The 18,479-nt window shown below is 41.2% G+C and overlaps 1 protein-coding gene across 1 annotated transcript; it reads left to right on the forward strand.

Moving 5' to 3' along the window:
* Window positions 1-8,569: 8,569 nt before the first annotated feature.
* On the forward strand, window positions 8,570-15,026 carry LSMEM1 (leucine rich single-pass membrane protein 1). Its single transcript, XM_047094494.1, has 3 exons — window positions 8,570-8,761; window positions 10,496-10,624; window positions 14,557-15,026. Exons 1-3 carry the CDS (start codon window positions 8,638-8,640, stop codon window positions 14,685-14,687), a joined length of 384 nt encoding a protein of 127 aa, XP_046950450.1. The 5' UTR covers window positions 8,570-8,637; the 3' UTR covers window positions 14,688-15,026.
* Window positions 15,027-18,479: the final 3,453 nt, after the last annotated feature.

Below are 18,479 nucleotides of genomic sequence, written 5' to 3' on the forward strand. Positions count from 1 at the left end.
CTGTCACTGGGGTTGACGAAGCATGAGACCTTAGAGCTACTCTGAAAGGCCATTTGGTCTTTGAGACCAAAGCTAGTGGGAGTTCACGAGGAGTTCAGCATATGCCAGAAAAGCTGCCAACCTTGACCTCTGAGGGCAGTAACACATTTTATCTGCTATAGTCTTACATTTTAAAATAAAGATCTTTTCACACTAAAAGTGCTTCTTTTCTAGTAGAAGAAACATTTATGGGTTTGAGGTACAAAGTTCAAAATAACCAACCTAGATAGGGGGAGAGAGACAAAACTCACTTGTATATTTGGAAGCATGAAGATAGATGAAAGATTGTAGCAATGTCATTGGGTATATCACTGTAGAATAGTACTTAGCGCCTCATTGGGATTCTAGTTACTGATTTCTTTGGGTTTAGTGCAGAAAACAGTAATCAGAGGCTTCAGGGGTGGGGTAACCTGTACACTAGAGAAGAGCCCAGATCCGTGAAGGTGTTCTTCCCAAACCAGGGCTCTTCCTCCCCGACATTCTCAACAACTCCTGGGACATGTGATGTAGCTTCTTGTCGAAACCGTATTGTCTGGCCTGTAGAGTTGCTGTAGCTGCGGCAAGCGTGAGTCCCATCTCTCAGTTCTGGTGCAGAGGAAAACCGCCTCGGAATCCAGAACTGGAGTTTGCTGTTGCCACCTTCTTGTACTCCCAAGTAGGTCAGAATCCTGGAAAAAATGATTACAAGTAGTTATTGCCCGTAAATTTTCAATTTCGTATATGTATACTATTTTTAAATAAAAATTTTTATTAAAATGATGTGTATACATAGTTGAATGGTACCTCAGGGATTGTAAGGGGGAAAGTTAGCTCCCTGCTCCATCCTTTTCCGTTTCACAGGGGCCGTTTCAGCCTTTGGTGTTTTTCCTAGGGCCTTGGTTTCAGATTTCTAAGTAATATGCTTATACTGTTACTAGTTTACTATGTTTAGACATCTGACAGCTTCCTATTTGATAGATGATTTTTCCTTTTTCCTTTTTTCTCATTCTGGTATTTTTCCATTAAATTGGCATCTTTCGATTTTAGTGACCATATCTCTATGTTCATTCCTGAATGAGTTGCCTGTGCTTCCTTTCCATTCTCAACATTTTGTGTTGGTTTTACGTTTACATCACATCACTAATTCTTCCGAAACAGTCCCAAATATGTAAAACTTTTTAAGATCAATTTTTCACAGGGTCAAAGCCCAACCGTATACCTGTTTCAGTCTAAACTAATTTCTCTCTTATTCATGTATATATACAACTGTTTCTGAGACTTCATCATCCTGGGATTTGTTTTCCTCTCTAGGGTTGGAGTCCACGTTTTCTGGACCCTGTGTCTTTGTTCTTAGATTACTTGATAGAGAACACTTCCTTCAGTGAAGGAATGGGTGCCTAGAGGCTCAATTACTTTGAGACTACCGCATGCCTGAAAGGTAATATGGCTTGGTATATAAAATTTTAGGTAGAAAATCAAATTCAGAATTTTGAAGACCTCGCTCTATTGTAATAAAACTGTTGTGATGTGCAATTTTTATTTCTTCATTTTGTTATTGGAGGCACTTTAGAGTTGTAAAATTCAGCGATAACTGCTTTGGTGGGCCCTGACCCTTCCCAGCCTCCCTCACCTACCCTCTGCCCACCCACCCCCACCCCCCACAAAACCCACACATACACACTTTGTCCTGGAACTCCATGAAATAACTAGAACCGCTGAATTGAGCCTCTGGCTTTATTTATTAAATCATTTATTGGGGGGGGGGTAGATTTCTATAACGCAGTTTTTCAATCTTTATGAAATCACCTGCCTGGATTTAGCTCCATACTTCATTCTTGCCTCCAATTCCTAAGCCCGCCTGAGTTCTGCCGTTCTACACATGCGGGTAACGACCACTCTCTTTTCCGTATTCAATACATTTGTTGGAATCTTGTTCAGTATTATTTCTTCCAATTTTCATCCTTGTGGTTTCCTAATTTTAATTCCTATTCTGCCTTTTTAATGGGGTTTTAGGAGGAAGAAGAGAGAAATGAGTTAATCTGTATATTAAATTTATGGATGGGTACATCTTCATGAAATTTATGGATAGTTGCTAGACAAGGATTACTGGGGCTTCAATGTATAAAAATAATTGAGTTTTCTCAAAAGTAGCAAAATGGTATATGATAGTTCATATCATATGAACCAGTTCATTCCTTGGTTCTTGATTGATTCTTGCTGGTTTAAAGGAATTTAAAATGGTCCCTGCCTACTCAGTTCTTAACGTTTTGAGGCTTTTGAGGCTCAAGCATTAATTTTGAAGCAACCAGCATCCATGATTCAAGGCTGTGATGGCATTTACTGAATTTTCTGGGAGTTGAATCTAGATATGGTAAAATAAAGTGAAATAAAAATCAAGAAATACTTAAAAGTGCCCCCAGATTATTTCAGGTGAGAATACCTATTTTCTTCTTATGACTGAACTCCTCTTGACGTGATCTTTCAAGTATGTAATAGATAAAATGAGGTATGTATGTCATCTTTCTTTGCTTTCACGTGCTTCTCCAGAAGTCTAATTAATCGCAAGCCGTAAGAACTTTTCATCCCTTTCCCTGGTGTAAAATATGGTTGAATTCAGACTTTGGGGTAAGGAATTGCTTAGGCTACATTCTCCTCATCCCTGAAGGGGGACTGATAGGGTTGTAAGGTTACAGGAGTGAGAAAAACATACATAGTACATATTCAAAATGAGGCTGCTGTGTCTTCAGAGGTTTGATGGTTTGAGACTGATCAGGTAGCTAGGAGATTTATAAACAGGCTGATAATATAACAGCAAACAAACATTTTCATTTTTCAAGAAATTTGGCATAGCTTTTTAATGTATAATGTACCTCTGAGGAGACAGTTACTAGTTATATTGCTTCCTCCGTGAACTGGTCCCCTGGTACAGATGAAGTTTAAGGAAATGGCATTCCTTTCCCCTAAATGTAGACCGAAGTCCATACTAAATATAAATGTAAAGAAAGTTCCGTGAAGCAAACATTTTCTGATTGACGTACAAACTGTTTCAAAGATCCATAAATGTGTCCATCTAGATGTGCAATGGAAGGTAGGTTTGGAAAGGACTGCGTATCTGATTACTGCCCAGCCCTTAGTGTCCTGCCGGGATAGGAATGGGACTCACAGGATGGCAGTCCTCACTGTAGCTCCTCTCATGTACACCAGAGGGCAGACGCTCCTTGGCGTGCCTGTGAGGGAACCCCATGAGAGAAAGTCTGGCATTTCTGAGAAAGCGGATGCATAAGAACTCAGAATAAATAAAGGCTTTGAGTAGAAAGGGAAGTTGATGAGACACAGTGCTTCTCTCTTCTGCAGCGGGTCTGTAGCCATACAATCTCCCACTCACAATCTTATTTTGTAGCTTCTGGAAGCACTCGGAGTTCTCTGACGTGCCATCATCCCAGTTAGTATCACAACCTTTCTCTGTCGCTCTTTATTGCAGTCCTCTGGTTGGTCTGGAGTCCTGTCAGAATGGCAGCTCCGGTCCGCTACTGGATATTTATATATGGGAGCATACCGTGGCAGAAGTACTAGAAATGTGTCCGCTTACCCGGTCCCATCAGCCAAATAAGGACATTAACTTCGGTCCAATAACAACCTCAACAGTTACCAATTGAATCAAGGCATGGTGGCTTTTTCTTTTTAAAGCATAGTTTCAGTAATATAGTCACTAAAAACCTTAGACATTGCATAAAAAGTATTTGGAAATCTTACACTGCTTGGCTAAATTAACACTAAATATAGACCGACATCATGCCGGGGTTTATGGGCCTTGTAGGAGCACCCGTTCGCTGAAGGAAGCCAAAGACAGGACTACAGAATTCATAGAAAGTTTTACTGTAGTTGCTTCTGAATAGTATTTTTTTTTCTTTCTTTTCTTTTCTGGTAACCTAGCAGTCAAAGCTCACATTTTTTGTAAGTAATTTGCATGCTATTACTCTACCGACACCGAATTATGATTCTTGAGGCTGGGATGTTTTTTGTTGCATGTGCTCTCTGCTTTCAACTTTTGATAGAAATGATTTAGACTTGATTTAAAAAATTAATTCCTGAATGTGAAGAGGCACTGACTCTGAAATGGAATTAAAGAACAAATTACCATGACTCACTCAATAAAGCTTCCTATTAGCTTTGAATTAAACCCTATTATAACAATTTGGATTTTGTGGCAAGCAATACCGGTGTGTCATTTCTGTGCTTTGATATCGAGCACCCAGGGGAAAAAATAAAGAGCAAAGCAATTTTTCATAGACAACTATTTTGTCGGAATATTTATTTGTAGCTGGTTAAAGAATTCTTAAATGATAAAAAGAGCTGTGAGCATGATCTAAGCTGGAGGAAAATGAAATTACTTACGTGTTTCAGTGCAAGGGATTAGAAAAGGCCCCGTTAAAAGGATACTGCTTTGGTCAATCTTAGAATAGTGAGCAAATTTGCACACCAGAGTTAGGGAGGAGGGTTGAGCTACTGTGATGCAGAATTTAGTAACACTTTGGCTTCTCCAGCCCTGCTGGTTGTTCCCAGGTGCCCTTATATGGAGATGCCAGAGATAGCAACAACTGGTGTCAACAACAGTGGGTCCTGGCTTCAGGGCCATGTGATCCTGGATCCATTTACTCACGGAGTCATTTATAGGCTCTTGGTGGCCATGAACCACAGACACCCAATCCCATTTTCTTTGCTAGTTATTTTTCATTTGCATGTTGTAGTTCATTTAAAAGTACATGAAAATGGCACCTATTTATATTATGACTTTACCCTGAGGAAGAAATTTACTTTCAGGGCACGTCATAGCTTACTCTAAGTTGTTGCCTCAGTGATTTTGGATTTGTTGTTGCACTGAATCACCTTTTTCAGTGAGTAGCAAGGCTAATCAGTTGGAGATTTAATTAGCTGCGCTGCTCCTAGGTTAGTGTTTGTGGCTATGATTTTCTAGTTGTTCCTCCACTTTGTAACCGTTGATTAAGCTCCAGTATGAGATTTGAGCAATAGCAATTCCATTCCTAAAGGGGAAGCTAAGACTTAAGGACACTGAGTCAGAGATCCAAAAATGAACCACGTGCCAGTCACCACACCTAAAATAGAAGCCATGGCTGGAATGATGATTCTATGATGTGACATAAAAACCTTTATTGCTCATCAAATATTAGTACTCGGGATAATAAAGTATAAGAGATGATAAAATACAAAGCATTTCTGGAAGAGTAGAATCTGTGACCATGCATCAGTCATTACTTATGATTTTATCTGTGAAAGGATAAGACTTGATTGATCTCTAAGACTCCTTTATTTTATATGCTGCTGCTGCTTTTTATTTTAAAAATTTTTTTTTCAATGTTTATTTATTTTTGGGACAGAGAGAGACAGAGCATGAACGGGGGAGGGGCAGAGAGAGAGAGGGAGACACAGAATCGGAAACAGGCTCCAGGCTCCGAGCCATCAGCCCAGAGCCTGACGCGGGGCTCGAACTCACGGACCGCGAGATCGTGACCTGGCTGAAGTCGGACGCTTAACCGACTGTGCCACCCAGGCGCCCCATGCTGCTGCTTTTTAAAAAAATGATCACTTCATGTCATTCCCTTAGGACTATTCCATGAAGTATATTTGGAATTCAGTAATATCAATATCAATGCTTCAGTGATGTCTAATCTAAAATACTCTGAGAATTACATATTTTTGTTAATTAAAATTTCAGGATACCTGGAACACCTTGTTTAGTTATTAGCTTTGACTGATAAAAAGTTTAATTAGTCCATGTTTTTCTTAGGGTTTCAGGAGCATATTTTTTACAAGTACTAGTGGGTTTTAGGTATGACTGGGGAATTCCTGGTTTTTAATGTTTCAGGATGCAGTTTACCCTGTTTAGTAAATCTGTAGGTGTTTTTTTTTTTGAGATCTGTAGGTGTTCGCAACTTTTTTTTTTTCTGAATTTGTTTTCTCCTAACTCTATCTTTCTTCATTTTGCAACTGCTATTAAAGGAAAGATTTTTAATGTTAACAGGAAGTAAACAGTGTGTTGCTTCATATAAATGAAGGCACAAAGTTTATTGACTTTACCAGAGTCCAGATAGATGTCACATGAGGATTTTTATCCTCAGTTTCTTTCTGTCATTGCATTTATTATTAACTGCCTCAAATTCTTTTGTAAATGGTGAGCTTCAAATCGTAAATAAAATATTTTAGTTGTTCCAACTTAACGTAAGTCATGGCTTATACATTTGACACTGAGTATTTGAAGAACCCTGAGGAGTTCTCAGTCAACCAGGAAAGTCAAAGATATAAGCAGTAAATGTTGTAAAATAGAATGTGTGTTCTGATGGAAGAAGGTACCGCATCCAGCAAAAGCACAAAGGAAAGGCAGGTTGATTCTTCGAGAGATGAGGTTTGAGCCAAGTCTTGAAAGAGGGTTAGGGAGGCACCTGCGTGGCTCAGTTGGTTAAGTGTCTGACCTCAGCTCAGGTCATGATCTCGCGGTCCATGAGTTCGAGCTCTGCATCAGGCTCTGTGCTGACAGCTTGAAGCCTGGAGCCTGCTTTGGATTCTGTGTCTCCCTCTCTCTCTGCCTCTCCCCCACTCAGGCTCTGTCTCTCAAAAATGAATAAGCATTAAAAAATAAAAGAAGAAGAGGGTGAGGGAGGGATGTGGAGAGGAAAGGGAAGACACAGTGAACTCTGAAGCAAGAGGTCTGCTTCCGGCTAGCTCTGCCTCTAAGTAAATGTATGGTGTTGGGCATTCACCAGCTGAGCATCCATTCCTCCTCTGTGGGAAGGAGGGGGCCAGACTAGAGCGTGTCTACAGTCCCTTTCACATCAAAAAGTCCTTATGTCACCATTGGACTCATTTTATGAAGAGAGATCACCATGCAAGAGACAGTTTTGATGGTAATTTGAATTTGTCTTCCTAGAGCCCTTTATTTCATGTAATTAAAAGGGCACACGTTCTCTGTTGTGCTAGAAGAGACCTAATAAAACAGACTTTATAAATAAACCCATTGGGGCTTTTCAGGTTTGCTGGAAGTGCTGTCATCAGAAAATATTACCTTAAATGTCAACCTCAGTTTTAAAATTCTTTACTATGGAAGTGGCCTCAATCTAAGGAAATTCGGAGGAAAGAGCCCTCAGACGTCCCAGAGTTTAGCCTCCCACCCGCTGCACGGTTCCTCTTTATAACACCCTAGCCTGCGAAGAGTTTTGTCTTGAGGACTGTCTAGATGCTGGCAGAGCATCTAATGGCTAAAGAATGCATGTAAGGTGGAGACTCATATATACCATATTGAGCGAGAATGTAAAAATCGCAGTTATGTTTTAAAGCCTCATGCAATTAGGATGGTTTGCGGTAATATTCTCTTGCCCTCTCACAATCTGTCTTTGGACCACAGGCCGACTAGCTTAGTTTTACTTTTCCATATGTTTATACATAGTTTTCTTGTCCAAAGGATTTGAGGCATCTCACCAGAATATAAACAATGTGATAAAAGAAAACTATTTTATTTTTTCAATTTTTATTCATTTTTTGGAAGAGAGAGAGACAGAGACAGAGAACAAGTGGGGGAGGGGCAGAGAGAGGGAGACACAGAATCTGAAGCAGGCTCCAGGCTCTGAGCTGTCAACACAGAGCCCGACACGGGGCTGGAACCCATGAACTGTGAGATCATGACCTGAGCTGAAGTCAGATGTTTTTTTTTTTTTTTTTTTTAATTTTTTTTTTTTTCAACGTTTATTTATTTTTTGGGACAGAGAGAGACAGAGCATGAACGGGGGAGGGGCAGAGAGAGAGGGAGACACAGAATCGGAAACAGGTTCCAGGCTCTGAGCCATCAGCCCAGAGCCTGACGCGGGGCTCGAACTCACGGACCGCGAGATCGTGACCTGGCTGAAGTCGGACGCTTAACCGACTGCGCCACCCAGGCGCCCCCATGAAGTCAGATGTTTAACTGACTGAGCCACCCAGGTGCCCCTAATTTTGTAATTTATTTTAAAATAGTTTTCTTGCGGCACCTCAGTGAGCTTGGGCAGCTCAATCAGTTAAGCAACCTACTTCAGCCGGAGTCACGATTTCATGGTTTCACTCTTCATGAGTTTGAGCCCTGAATCGGGCTCCACCCTGTCCGCACAGAGCTTTCTTAGGATTCTCTCTCTCCATTCTCTGCCCCTCTCCAACTCATGCTCATGTGCTCTCTCTCTCTCTCTCAAAATGAATAAATAAAAACTTAAAAAAATTAATGAAATAAAATAAATTACAAAATTAAAAAGCAGGCTCAGGGAAAATAGCGAGAATTAAGAAATCTGAGGAGAAGGAAAGAGGATATTCAGATAAGCAGGGTATAAAAGGCTCAAATTGGGTGTCACAATTGAGTCTGAGCTTCCTGGCGAGCCAAGCAAAAAGAATAGGGACAACGTTGTCCCCAAAGGGAAATATTTTCTTCTGGACAAGCACAGCTTTTCTAGACCTTCAGCTGGAAATAATGCATGTAGGTGGTTCTTTCCGTGCCTGTCCAGCTTCCTGTGGCCTCTGATTCTTGTGCAGTGGTGCTCTCAGAGCCGGCCTTCTGTTTAGTGTCAGTGTTTTCTTCCAGGAACTATGAATCATTCCCAGGACACCAGCTCTCGAGGCATGCCTGAAGATCGAAAGCTTTATATTGTGGATTCCATAAATGACTTAAACAGACTGACCCTCTGTCCTGCTGGCTCCCAGCATCTGCTCCGTATGTGTGCCTCCCAGGCTTTCTGGCTCTTCCTGGCTTCTGGGCCCCCTAAAAATAGTAAAGGCTAATCTGGACCTGTGGGTGTGGTGGGTGGCAGGGTGGGCATTAGGAACAGCTCAGTGCTGGAAATGCTTTTTATTATTAGTCAACTTTTGTGTTAGTTCTCTTAATATTTGACAGGCTTATGGGCTTTTTTGGGTCCTAAGCAAGATTTGGAATGTGTCTTCAAGAGTTCTGAGAAGTTTCTGTGGAGTGTTTCTCCCTGGAAAGGGCAGGGAAACTGCAGTGCCGGTCTTCCAAGAGGTTTGCTCATCCCTCTTGGCTGCTGTTGCGCCTTCCAGAGACCACGGCCAGGTCACGGTGGTGCCCACTTTCCTGGAGAAGTCTTACTTTGCAGTGCATTGCTGAGAAAATACTCCACACATTCATCCAGATTTCAAGAAGTCATTAAATTTTGGGGGGGCATGAAGTAAACTTCATTTTCTACTTAAAAATCACAAATGGTCCCAATTAAAGGGTTAAAAAAGGAGGAGAAAGGCAAAACAAAAATCCTTTAAATACTAAATGTGTACTTTGTTCCCTACATATTGTGAACGAGCTCTCTCAGATCAATCTGAGCCCCATTTTTCCAGCTTCAACTCTGACTTTCAAACACAGGCCTTAATTTTCTACTAGCCGTTTGTTCCATTCCCATTCTAAACTCAGGTAATTCCAAATTTATATCTATTATTCTCCTTCTAAATCCTAACTGAGGTCTTGCTTTTTTCTTCATTTTAATGGGTTCAGACTTTCATCTGCTTCTACTGCAGTCAAATATCCGCAGGAATAGGTATTTGGGTACCAGCTTATGCCATTGCTTTGATTAGGAAGCAAAAGTTGTTGCGGGGTGACGCATGATGTATTTACACGGCCCAGGACCTAAGCCACCCACCTAGCTATTATCAAGTAGCACAGTGTGTGGGACCGATGCAAAGTAGGAGAAAATACAGAAAGGAAGTTAATGGTCTCCATGACCCCAAGTTCCTATAGTGCTTATTTAATTTAATTTGGGTGTTCCTAGGCAAACAGGCCTTACAAAATGATGGCCAAATGCAGACACTTCATGCTTTAGCTGCTTTATAAGCATAGTTGCAGTCTCAGTGTAACTGCACAACATTTAAAAGAACCTTGTTTGCCAAGCAGGTTCATCCCAAAGACAGCTCTGAGAAACCCAGATACATCGGGGGCCATTTTTCTATTTAAATGGGTGTCAACTTAACTTACTCCTATGGTGAAAGGCATTTCTGGGAGATACCCTAGAGCATTCAGCCTTCCACTCAGCATAGGTGTCCCAGCCAGCTGTATTTTACTCCCCTGTCACTTCAGAAAGAGGGCAATACAGTCTCCATCACTCTGAAAGCTTAACACACATATCTTCTCCCACCCATCCAAAGAAAACCCACGTCCTGCCTCTTCAGTATTAACACCATCTTCAAAGAACTTTCCAAGGAGAGTGCTAAACCCTGCTTATTTTTTTGACTACCAAGGATGAAGAAGGTAAAAAATTCACAAAGAGCACCAAAGACATAAGTCCAAAGACATTCCTATGACATAAGTCACTTTCCAGGGTGATCACAGGGAAAACCGGGTGTATCCCTTACTCGGGTCTTTAATAGTGGGGGACTTTTCAGTTCTGCTGGCAAGGTGGATCCTGAGGAGTTTTTGTCATAGGTATTTTTGTTTGTTTCATGTTAGCTCTCCAGGAGAAAATCCCAGACGTTGGCACTAACTCAGGAAACGGAAGTCACAGTCTATTTTTTATGGGGCTGATAATTGTGCTGATTGTCAGTCTGGCACTGGTTTCCTTCGTGATCTTTCTAATAGGTAAGTACCACTGACACGTTCTCGTTTCTTAAATGCTCTTACTTTGTTGCTGGTTGTTCAACTTTGCTCCTGTGAGGAGTCCATGCTTTTTGGCAATCACTGCTACACTGGAAAGACAGACGGCAAGTGCCTGACCCTGTGATTCTGGGGACGTAAGCCTACAGTGCCACAAGTTCACGAACAAGGACATTAAATATTTCTATAATTTTCTTTTCTTTTTTTTTTTAAAGTTTATTTATTTATTTTTAGAGAGTGAGAGTGAGAGAGCGAGCAAACGCAAGCACATTAGTGGGGGAGGGGCAGAGAGAGAGGGAGAGATAGGATCCCAGGCTGACAAAGCAGAGCCTGACATGAGATCACCACCTAGGCCAAGATCAAGGGTCAGATGCTGAACTGACTGAGCCACCCAGGCGTCTCTATAACTTTGCTTTCTTACTTGGGAGTCCCTGGCTGTCAAATGTTGATTCTAGTTTTTCTTAATCCAGTACGTAATTGCTCCATTAATTCAGGTCTCTACCATAGAGTCACGTTCAGGTTTCAAACTCCTTCCCAGGTTTTCTCACTTCCCAGAAATCTATTGGAAGCACTGAGGGCTTGTGCAAGGTCCCAGAGGCTGTGTTGGGGAGGTGATGAGGCCGCCTCTTTCCTGTTTGACACTCCCCCGGGCTGTATGACGACCTGCCCTCCCTGCTCTCAGCCTGGGCCTGACCTCTGCCATTGAGTGGTGGCTGGGCTGTCCCACATGGCGAGACCCCCCAGGCCTCAGGGCCACTCTCCTCTCTGCCTTGGCAGGGGCAGGGTGCTGTCCTTTCCTTCTGTGGGTTGCCCTCTCCCCTCAAGCCATCAGTTCTCTCTCTCAGCTAACCTCTGTGGGCCATTATCTGGATTTATTTCAGCTTCCTGCTGCCCTGAACCATGCCTTTTCCCCTGGGTCCTGAGAACCATCATTTATTTCTTCTGCCCTTTCCTGCTTTGCAGGCCCTGTAGCCTTCAAAAATCTTCAATGAGAAGTGGAGCCCATGTCTTTGGAAGGCCTTTAATTTAAATTCATTCAGGATTAAAGGACGTAGTGGTGGTGATGATGGGGGGAGACAGGTGGGCAGGGGGTGTGGCTCTTTTACAGCCTCAGACCCTTTCTCTTCCCCAAACTTCCCCAAACCTGGGGTCAGGGCAGGTGGGGAGGTGGGATATTGAACTGCTTCTCTCTGGCCCAGTCCATGCCCTCTCCAACTTAAAAGCTTCAATGGGAACTATCCTTACAATAATGGTGCCCTTGTCTCTGACTGTCCATTGGATGTGGGTTGTTCCTGAATCTTCAGGGCCAGAAAAAGCCCATGCATTACTCTGAATTCTGAAATGTTATACCAACAAAAATTAATGCTCCAAATATCATTCTGCCACACCCATCTGGGGTAGTGACTGAGTTAAACTAGCAGGAAATTTTAGATATCCCTATCGGCAGGAGAGCCACCCAAAGGAACTTCTCTCTTCTGTGGAGCGACGGGTAATGAGGTTAAAGGTAATGATGATAAGAAGTGCTATATATCGAGCACTCATTTTCCCAGGCACTGTGCTAAGTAACACCTGATGTCTGTTTGCTCACAACCTCGTAACAACTCTAGGTCGTACAATCTACTATTATTCTGGTTTTACCGATGCTGACCCTGAGGCTTCGGTTAATCACCGTGCCTGAGGTCCACAACTAATAAGTGCCGAATCAGGGCCCAAAGACACTCCTGCCTGACTTCAAAGAGCATGCACTTTATTACTGTCATTATACCCCTGTTGTATAAGTATGATTTATGTTATATTTGCTGCTGGTGTTTTATGTTGAGAGCAAAGTCATACGAGGAAAGAGAAAGAAGATATGAACAAAGAAGAATGTCTTTTTTTAAATTTTTATTTTTTAACGTTTTATTTATTTTTGAGACAGGGAGAGACAGAGCATGAACAGGGGAGGGTCAGAGAGAGGGCAACACAGAATCTGAAACAGGCTCCAGGCTCTGAGCTGTCAGCACAGAGCCCGACGCGGGGCTCGAACTCACGGACCGCGAGATCGTGACCTGAGCCGAAGTCGGCCGCTCAACCGACTGAGCCACCCAGGCGCCCCAAGAAGAATGTCTTTCTTTGGGCTATTGCTCTGTGCCAGATACATAAATTCATTATCTTACATCTTTACCTCTTAAGATAGTATTTAGTATTTCTATTTTATTGACGCGAGACTAAGACCTAGAAATGTACCTCTCCATGTGTACCCTGCTAATCAGAGGCAGAACCAAGATTCAAACCCTGACCTGTCTGGCTCCAAAGCTTCCCTGCCCTCCATTGCCTATGTTGAAGAAATAAAACAAGGACTTCCTGTGGTTTTCAGACAAACCTTAACTCAACCTCAGAGTGAAGTTGGCACAGGCCTCTGGAAATGAACTTGGCCTGTGCTCATCTTTAACAAAGAAACCATTTTGCTCTCAGTGGGATTTAGTGCAAATTTGTAGTCTTTTCACTGACGTGAAAGAACCTGTATTCTTTATAACTGGTATTTTTATGTAAGAGGGAAAAGACTTATTTTATACTTGATTACATTCTTATTAAACCATTGGACCTTATGTTTTTGTCATAATCTCTGTCCTAAAAAGGAATAATGCGCTACAAGAGTAGATTACTATACATGCCTCTGGTAACAAATTCTAGTGGCCAAGCAGTCTATTCCAGAGAATACTAGGTTCCTGGGATGTTGTTGTTGCCTGAGGGAAGAAGGATTCTATGGTCAAATGAGTTTGATAATTGCTGAGTTAGATAATGCTCAAATTGTTTTTTTTTACTTCTTGTGAGTTTCCAAGAGGCAGATCAGTGCAAAATTTTTCTCTAACATTTTTGCACATGGAACTCTTTTTCTTTTTTGGAATTTAATTTGGAATCAGTGTATCGTGGAACACACTCAAGCCAGCCCGGCTGCTGCTTCCTTCTCTGTTTGACTTATGTTCTACTAGGAGTTTCCCAAGAGGGGAAAGGATATTATGTGTTATGAATTTACTTCAGTTTCACATTTTTCCCCAGAAGCAAGTGATTTTCCTGCCTGGCTCTGTAGTTAATCTCAATTAAGATCCTTCCTTCATGTCTTAGACCATAATTCATCCAGCATAGTTTTGCAGACATGGGGAAGAAGCAGCTTCTGGGCAACCATTTGTCCCAAGCCTGGAAGGGGAAGCTCTTCTATCTAGTTTACTTTCCCACATCAGTTTATCCACTAAGCCTCGTGGCATGCTACCAGCAACATTAGTTGGGGGAAAAAAACTTGCTTAAAATGGAAATAATAAGAAGCTCAAATATTAAGTATGGATTTTTTTGCTGCATTTCCTGGAAATTTTAACCTCTGATGAGTATGGAGTATCCTCCATAGCTTACTTTATTGCCAAGAGTTCTGTTTATTTTGAAAATACAGTCTCTGTTCTTAGGATGGTCCGAGGGGAATTACTACATGTTCATTTATGGGCTGGTAATTTAGAACCAGCAGAGCTATGTCAAAATAGGCTGAAACCCAGAAAACCTCATTTCCCAATGAGGAGCCAAAAACCTCTGGAGAAGAGCGCTCTAAGAAGACGATGTAACAATCACTTCTCTGATAAGCTCCCAATGAGACTAGCTGGTGGTTTCCTTTGGTGGCTCACAGTGAAGTTTCTCAGCCAAAATCTGTGTGGAGCTGCCAAAGGTAGTCGAGGCTGGGCCCAATAAATTGTAAAAGTAATGCACGTTGGTAGACAGCTTTAGTCTTCCGCGATTTCTCTCCCGGGCTTGTGGGCTGCGTGGGTTATTGGAGCAGGGGACTTGCCAAGGGGGCCTTTCAGCACTTGGCTAAGCCCCAACACAAGGCACTAGCGGGTCCCGACGGAACACACTGGCTATCAATGTAACACAGTCTGTTTTCTGTTTTGAAGTTCAAACTGGAAACAAGATGGACGATGTGTCGAGAAGACTAACAGCTGAGGGAAAGGACATAGACGATCTTAAGAAAATCAACAGCATGATCGTAAAGCGACTCAATCAACTGGACGCGGAACAAAACTAAAGAAATGGGCATCTAAAAGCAGCCGCCAGCACCTGAGCTTGGCGCTTTATTGGGTGTGCACGGGCTTATGAACTGAGCATGCGCATTTCTGCAGGCAACAGACCATCTGGTTAGTGATCCCAACCCTGGGGCCAAGTTAATGCTGTAGGGTTGGGAGTGACTCCAAGGCAAAGGGGTTTGGGGATAGCAACCAGAAAAAGGGCTCGTTGTATGCTGTGTCCTTCTGCTTTATTGGGGTTAAGGGTGGCTGTTATGGAGGAGAACCAATAGTAAGCCAGAGAATTTGGCTCTGTACACACAACTTCTCTTACAAAAGGAGCTTTCATCACCAGAACAAGTTCCCTGTGCCAGTGAGGTTCATGGTGCCTCGTGCATCTTTATGAATTCCTGTGACAGCCTCATGGTTTCATGGAAGTATTTGTTTTCAAGGGAACCAGGTGTTAACTCTTTTCAATAAAAGAAAATTTGCTCAGGTGATTAAACTTTGACTCTTATTTCCCCAGGGACAGGGGGTGGGTGGATTTCAGAGCTAGTTGCCTTCTGGTATTCGCTAGCAGTAGTTATATGTGTAATGGTAGGGTGGGGGTCAAAAGAGAGAGACTAATGTATTCAACTAATGTTTATTGAGCTCTTACTGTGTGCAAACCATCTACTTTAGAAGAACTTCTGTTCGATTTGGGAACAAACAGAATGTATTGTTATATATAAATTATATAAGCTTAGTTGGCTTCCTTTCTCATGAAAAAAAAAATTCCTTCAATGTTCTGCTGATTAATTTTGAAGAAACCTGATAGGTTTATGGTCGTTACTAAACTATAGTAGGAAATTGTATATTTGGAATATTTGGAACCTGCTCTGTTTTAGCACAAAAGGTAATGTATACAGTTTATGATCTAAGACATGGCGTGATATAAATAAGCTTAAAAAAGTAAATGAATCTTGGGACCCCTGGGTGGCTCAGTAAGTTAAGCATCTGACTCTTGATTTTGGCTCAGGTCATGATTCCAGGGTTTTGAGATCAAGCCATGTGTTGGACTCTTCATTGAGCATGGAGTCTATTTGGGATTTTCACTCTCTCTCTCTCTCTCTAATAATAATAATAATAATAATAATAATAATAAATAATTGACCGCAAAAATCACAGTGTTAGAAAATCTTTTATATAATACAAATATATTGCACAAGTTTATTGATGAATGCATTGTGATTCTGTCATTTTGGGTTGGTCAAAGACCTGTCAGTTGACCCCCAAGTTAAAAACATACACATACATACATTTTATAACACTAAATAATCAAATAACACAAGACATTTTACTTACACATTTTTGCACTCAAAAACGTTTGTCCTGGATACTCACTTTCTTAAATTGATAAATACTATATAGGCTATGTTAATAATCTAAAATTTGTGTTCACTGGGAAATCCTTATTGAATTGTTGATGGGTTGTAGCAAAATAATTTATCAGGATTTGTCGTAACATTATTGCAGAAATGACAGAAGAAGTGAAGCAACAACTTTTTAAAAATTTACCCATTTCTGGGGAGCATAGGTGGCTCAGTTGGTTAAGCATTTGACTCTTGATTTCGGCTCAGGTCATGATCCCACAGTCATAAGATTGAGTCCTGCCTGGGGCTCTGTGCTGAGAGCACAGCTTGAAATTCTGTCTCTATCCCCCTCTCTCTGTCCCTCACCCACTCACACTCATGCACATACTCTCTCTCTCAAAATAAATAAGCATTATATATATATATATATACATATATATGTGTATGTATATATGCACATATATATATGTACTGTGTGCAAACCATATATATATATATATATATATATATATATATATATATGCCCATTTCTTTCCTGGAATCTGTTTGCACTTGTTATGTTTCTTTTTTTTCTTTCAATTTACAGTGGGTGTATTTTGTGCCCAGTAACAAATGATCTTCATTCCAATAAATTTATAATTTTCATAGCATGAAGTAGGGTCTCATAAATCATTTCACCTGTCTTTTGTGGCTCTGTTCTTTGGAATCTGCACTGTCCTGTCTATACAACATAGATGGATGGAGCCATGGTCACTGCCTGGAAAACTCCAGTCACCAGAGCTCTTGATATTTGGACTCACAGATTAACGATTTCCATTGACCCTCTTTTTTTTTTTTTAATTTTTTTAAATGTTTATTCATTTTTTGAGAGAGAGAGAGACAGACAGACAGACAGAGCATGAGTGGGGGAGGGGCAGAGAGAGAGGGAGACACAGAATCCGAAGCAGGCTCCAGGCTCTGAGCTGTCAGCACAGAGCCTAGAGATGGGGCTCAAACTCATGAACCCTGAGATCATGACTTGGCCGAAGTCAGACGCTTAACAGAATGAACCACCCAGGCGCCCCCCCCCGCCCCGCCCCTCATTGACCCTGTTTTGAAACGTTGGGTGGCTATTTGTCCACATGTAGGCTTTTTTTTTTTTCCTTCAGCACAGGGATTTTAATTTGCCATAAAGGCTGTTATTGGAACAACTAGCAAAATCTGAATAAGGTTTGTAGATTAGATAATAGTATTATGTCAATGACCATTTCCTGATTTTAATAATTATATCATGATTATGTAAGAGACTGGCCTGTTTTTAAGAAACATACATGGAAGCATTTAAGGACAAAGGGACATCATGTCTTCAAACCCAAAAAGGTTCAGAAAGGTGTGCGTGTGTGTGTGTGTATAAAATAACCATGGTACATGTTAACATTTGGAGAATTTTTTAAATGAAACTGTCTGTTTTTTCTTTCTTTTTCAACAGCTTTCTTGAGCTATCATTGACATATAAAAATTGTACGTATTTAAGGTATACAACTTGATGTTTTGATATATGTATGCATTGTTCAATGAGCACCGCAATTAAGCTAATTAACATATTCATCACCTGTATAGTTCACCATCTGTGTATTGGGGGCAGATTTGGGGGGGGTGAGAATATTTAAAATTTATCCTCTTAACAAATTTCAGGTATACAATACAGTTTTGTTGATTGGCATCACCATGCTGGACGTAAGGTCTTGAGAACGTATTCATCTTGCATTACTGAAACTTGGTACCCTGTGCCTACGTAGCAGTCAAATATGGCAGCTGGGACAGGGGCTGGGGAGCCCAGCTTCCTGGTTCAAATTCTGCTGCCACTATTTACCATGAGTTTGGGAAAATTAACCTCTGATTCTTTATCAACAAAATTGGATAATTATAAAATCTATTTCTTAGTAGCGTTGGGAGGCTTAAAAGAGATGGTAAAGGACTTAAAGCTATCAGAAAGAAAGTAACTACTAGCTGTTACTGTAATTATTACTAATGTTAAAAGTAGTAAGTATGGTATAGTGGAAATAACCCACTACTGTTAAACCTCTACATTAAATCTTTGGGACTTAAAGCCAAAATACTTTTTTCTGCTGCACTGTTTAAGACCATAGCATCCTTATCTCATCTGGCCCATCTGATAAGGTAAGAGCTTTTTAGCAAAAAACTTACTATGCTATAAGAGGTGATCAATAAACGCAGGAGGGTTTATTGTTTACCAAATAAGCTAGTCTGAAGAGCGTAAGGATCCACATTTGCCTACCTGAGTTGAAGCCAGAAATCTGTCTGTCCTGCACTAATAACCTGACCACAAGATTCAATGGCAGGAGGGAGCTGGTACACTAATGTGAGGCAAAGGAGGACAAAAAGAAACAGAAGAGACAGCTGATCTGAGACCTGCTGTGATAGGAAAAGAACATTTTGTATCGTTCTTTAGACTCTATATGT

This window comes from Lynx rufus, unplaced genomic scaffold (assembly GCF_022079265.1).
Source record: "Lynx rufus isolate CCGP_SWC_20201006 ecotype Redwood Valley unplaced genomic scaffold, mLynRuf1.p SCAF_4, whole genome shotgun sequence".
NCBI classification, from domain to species: domain Eukaryota; kingdom Metazoa; phylum Chordata; class Mammalia; order Carnivora; family Felidae; genus Lynx; species Lynx rufus.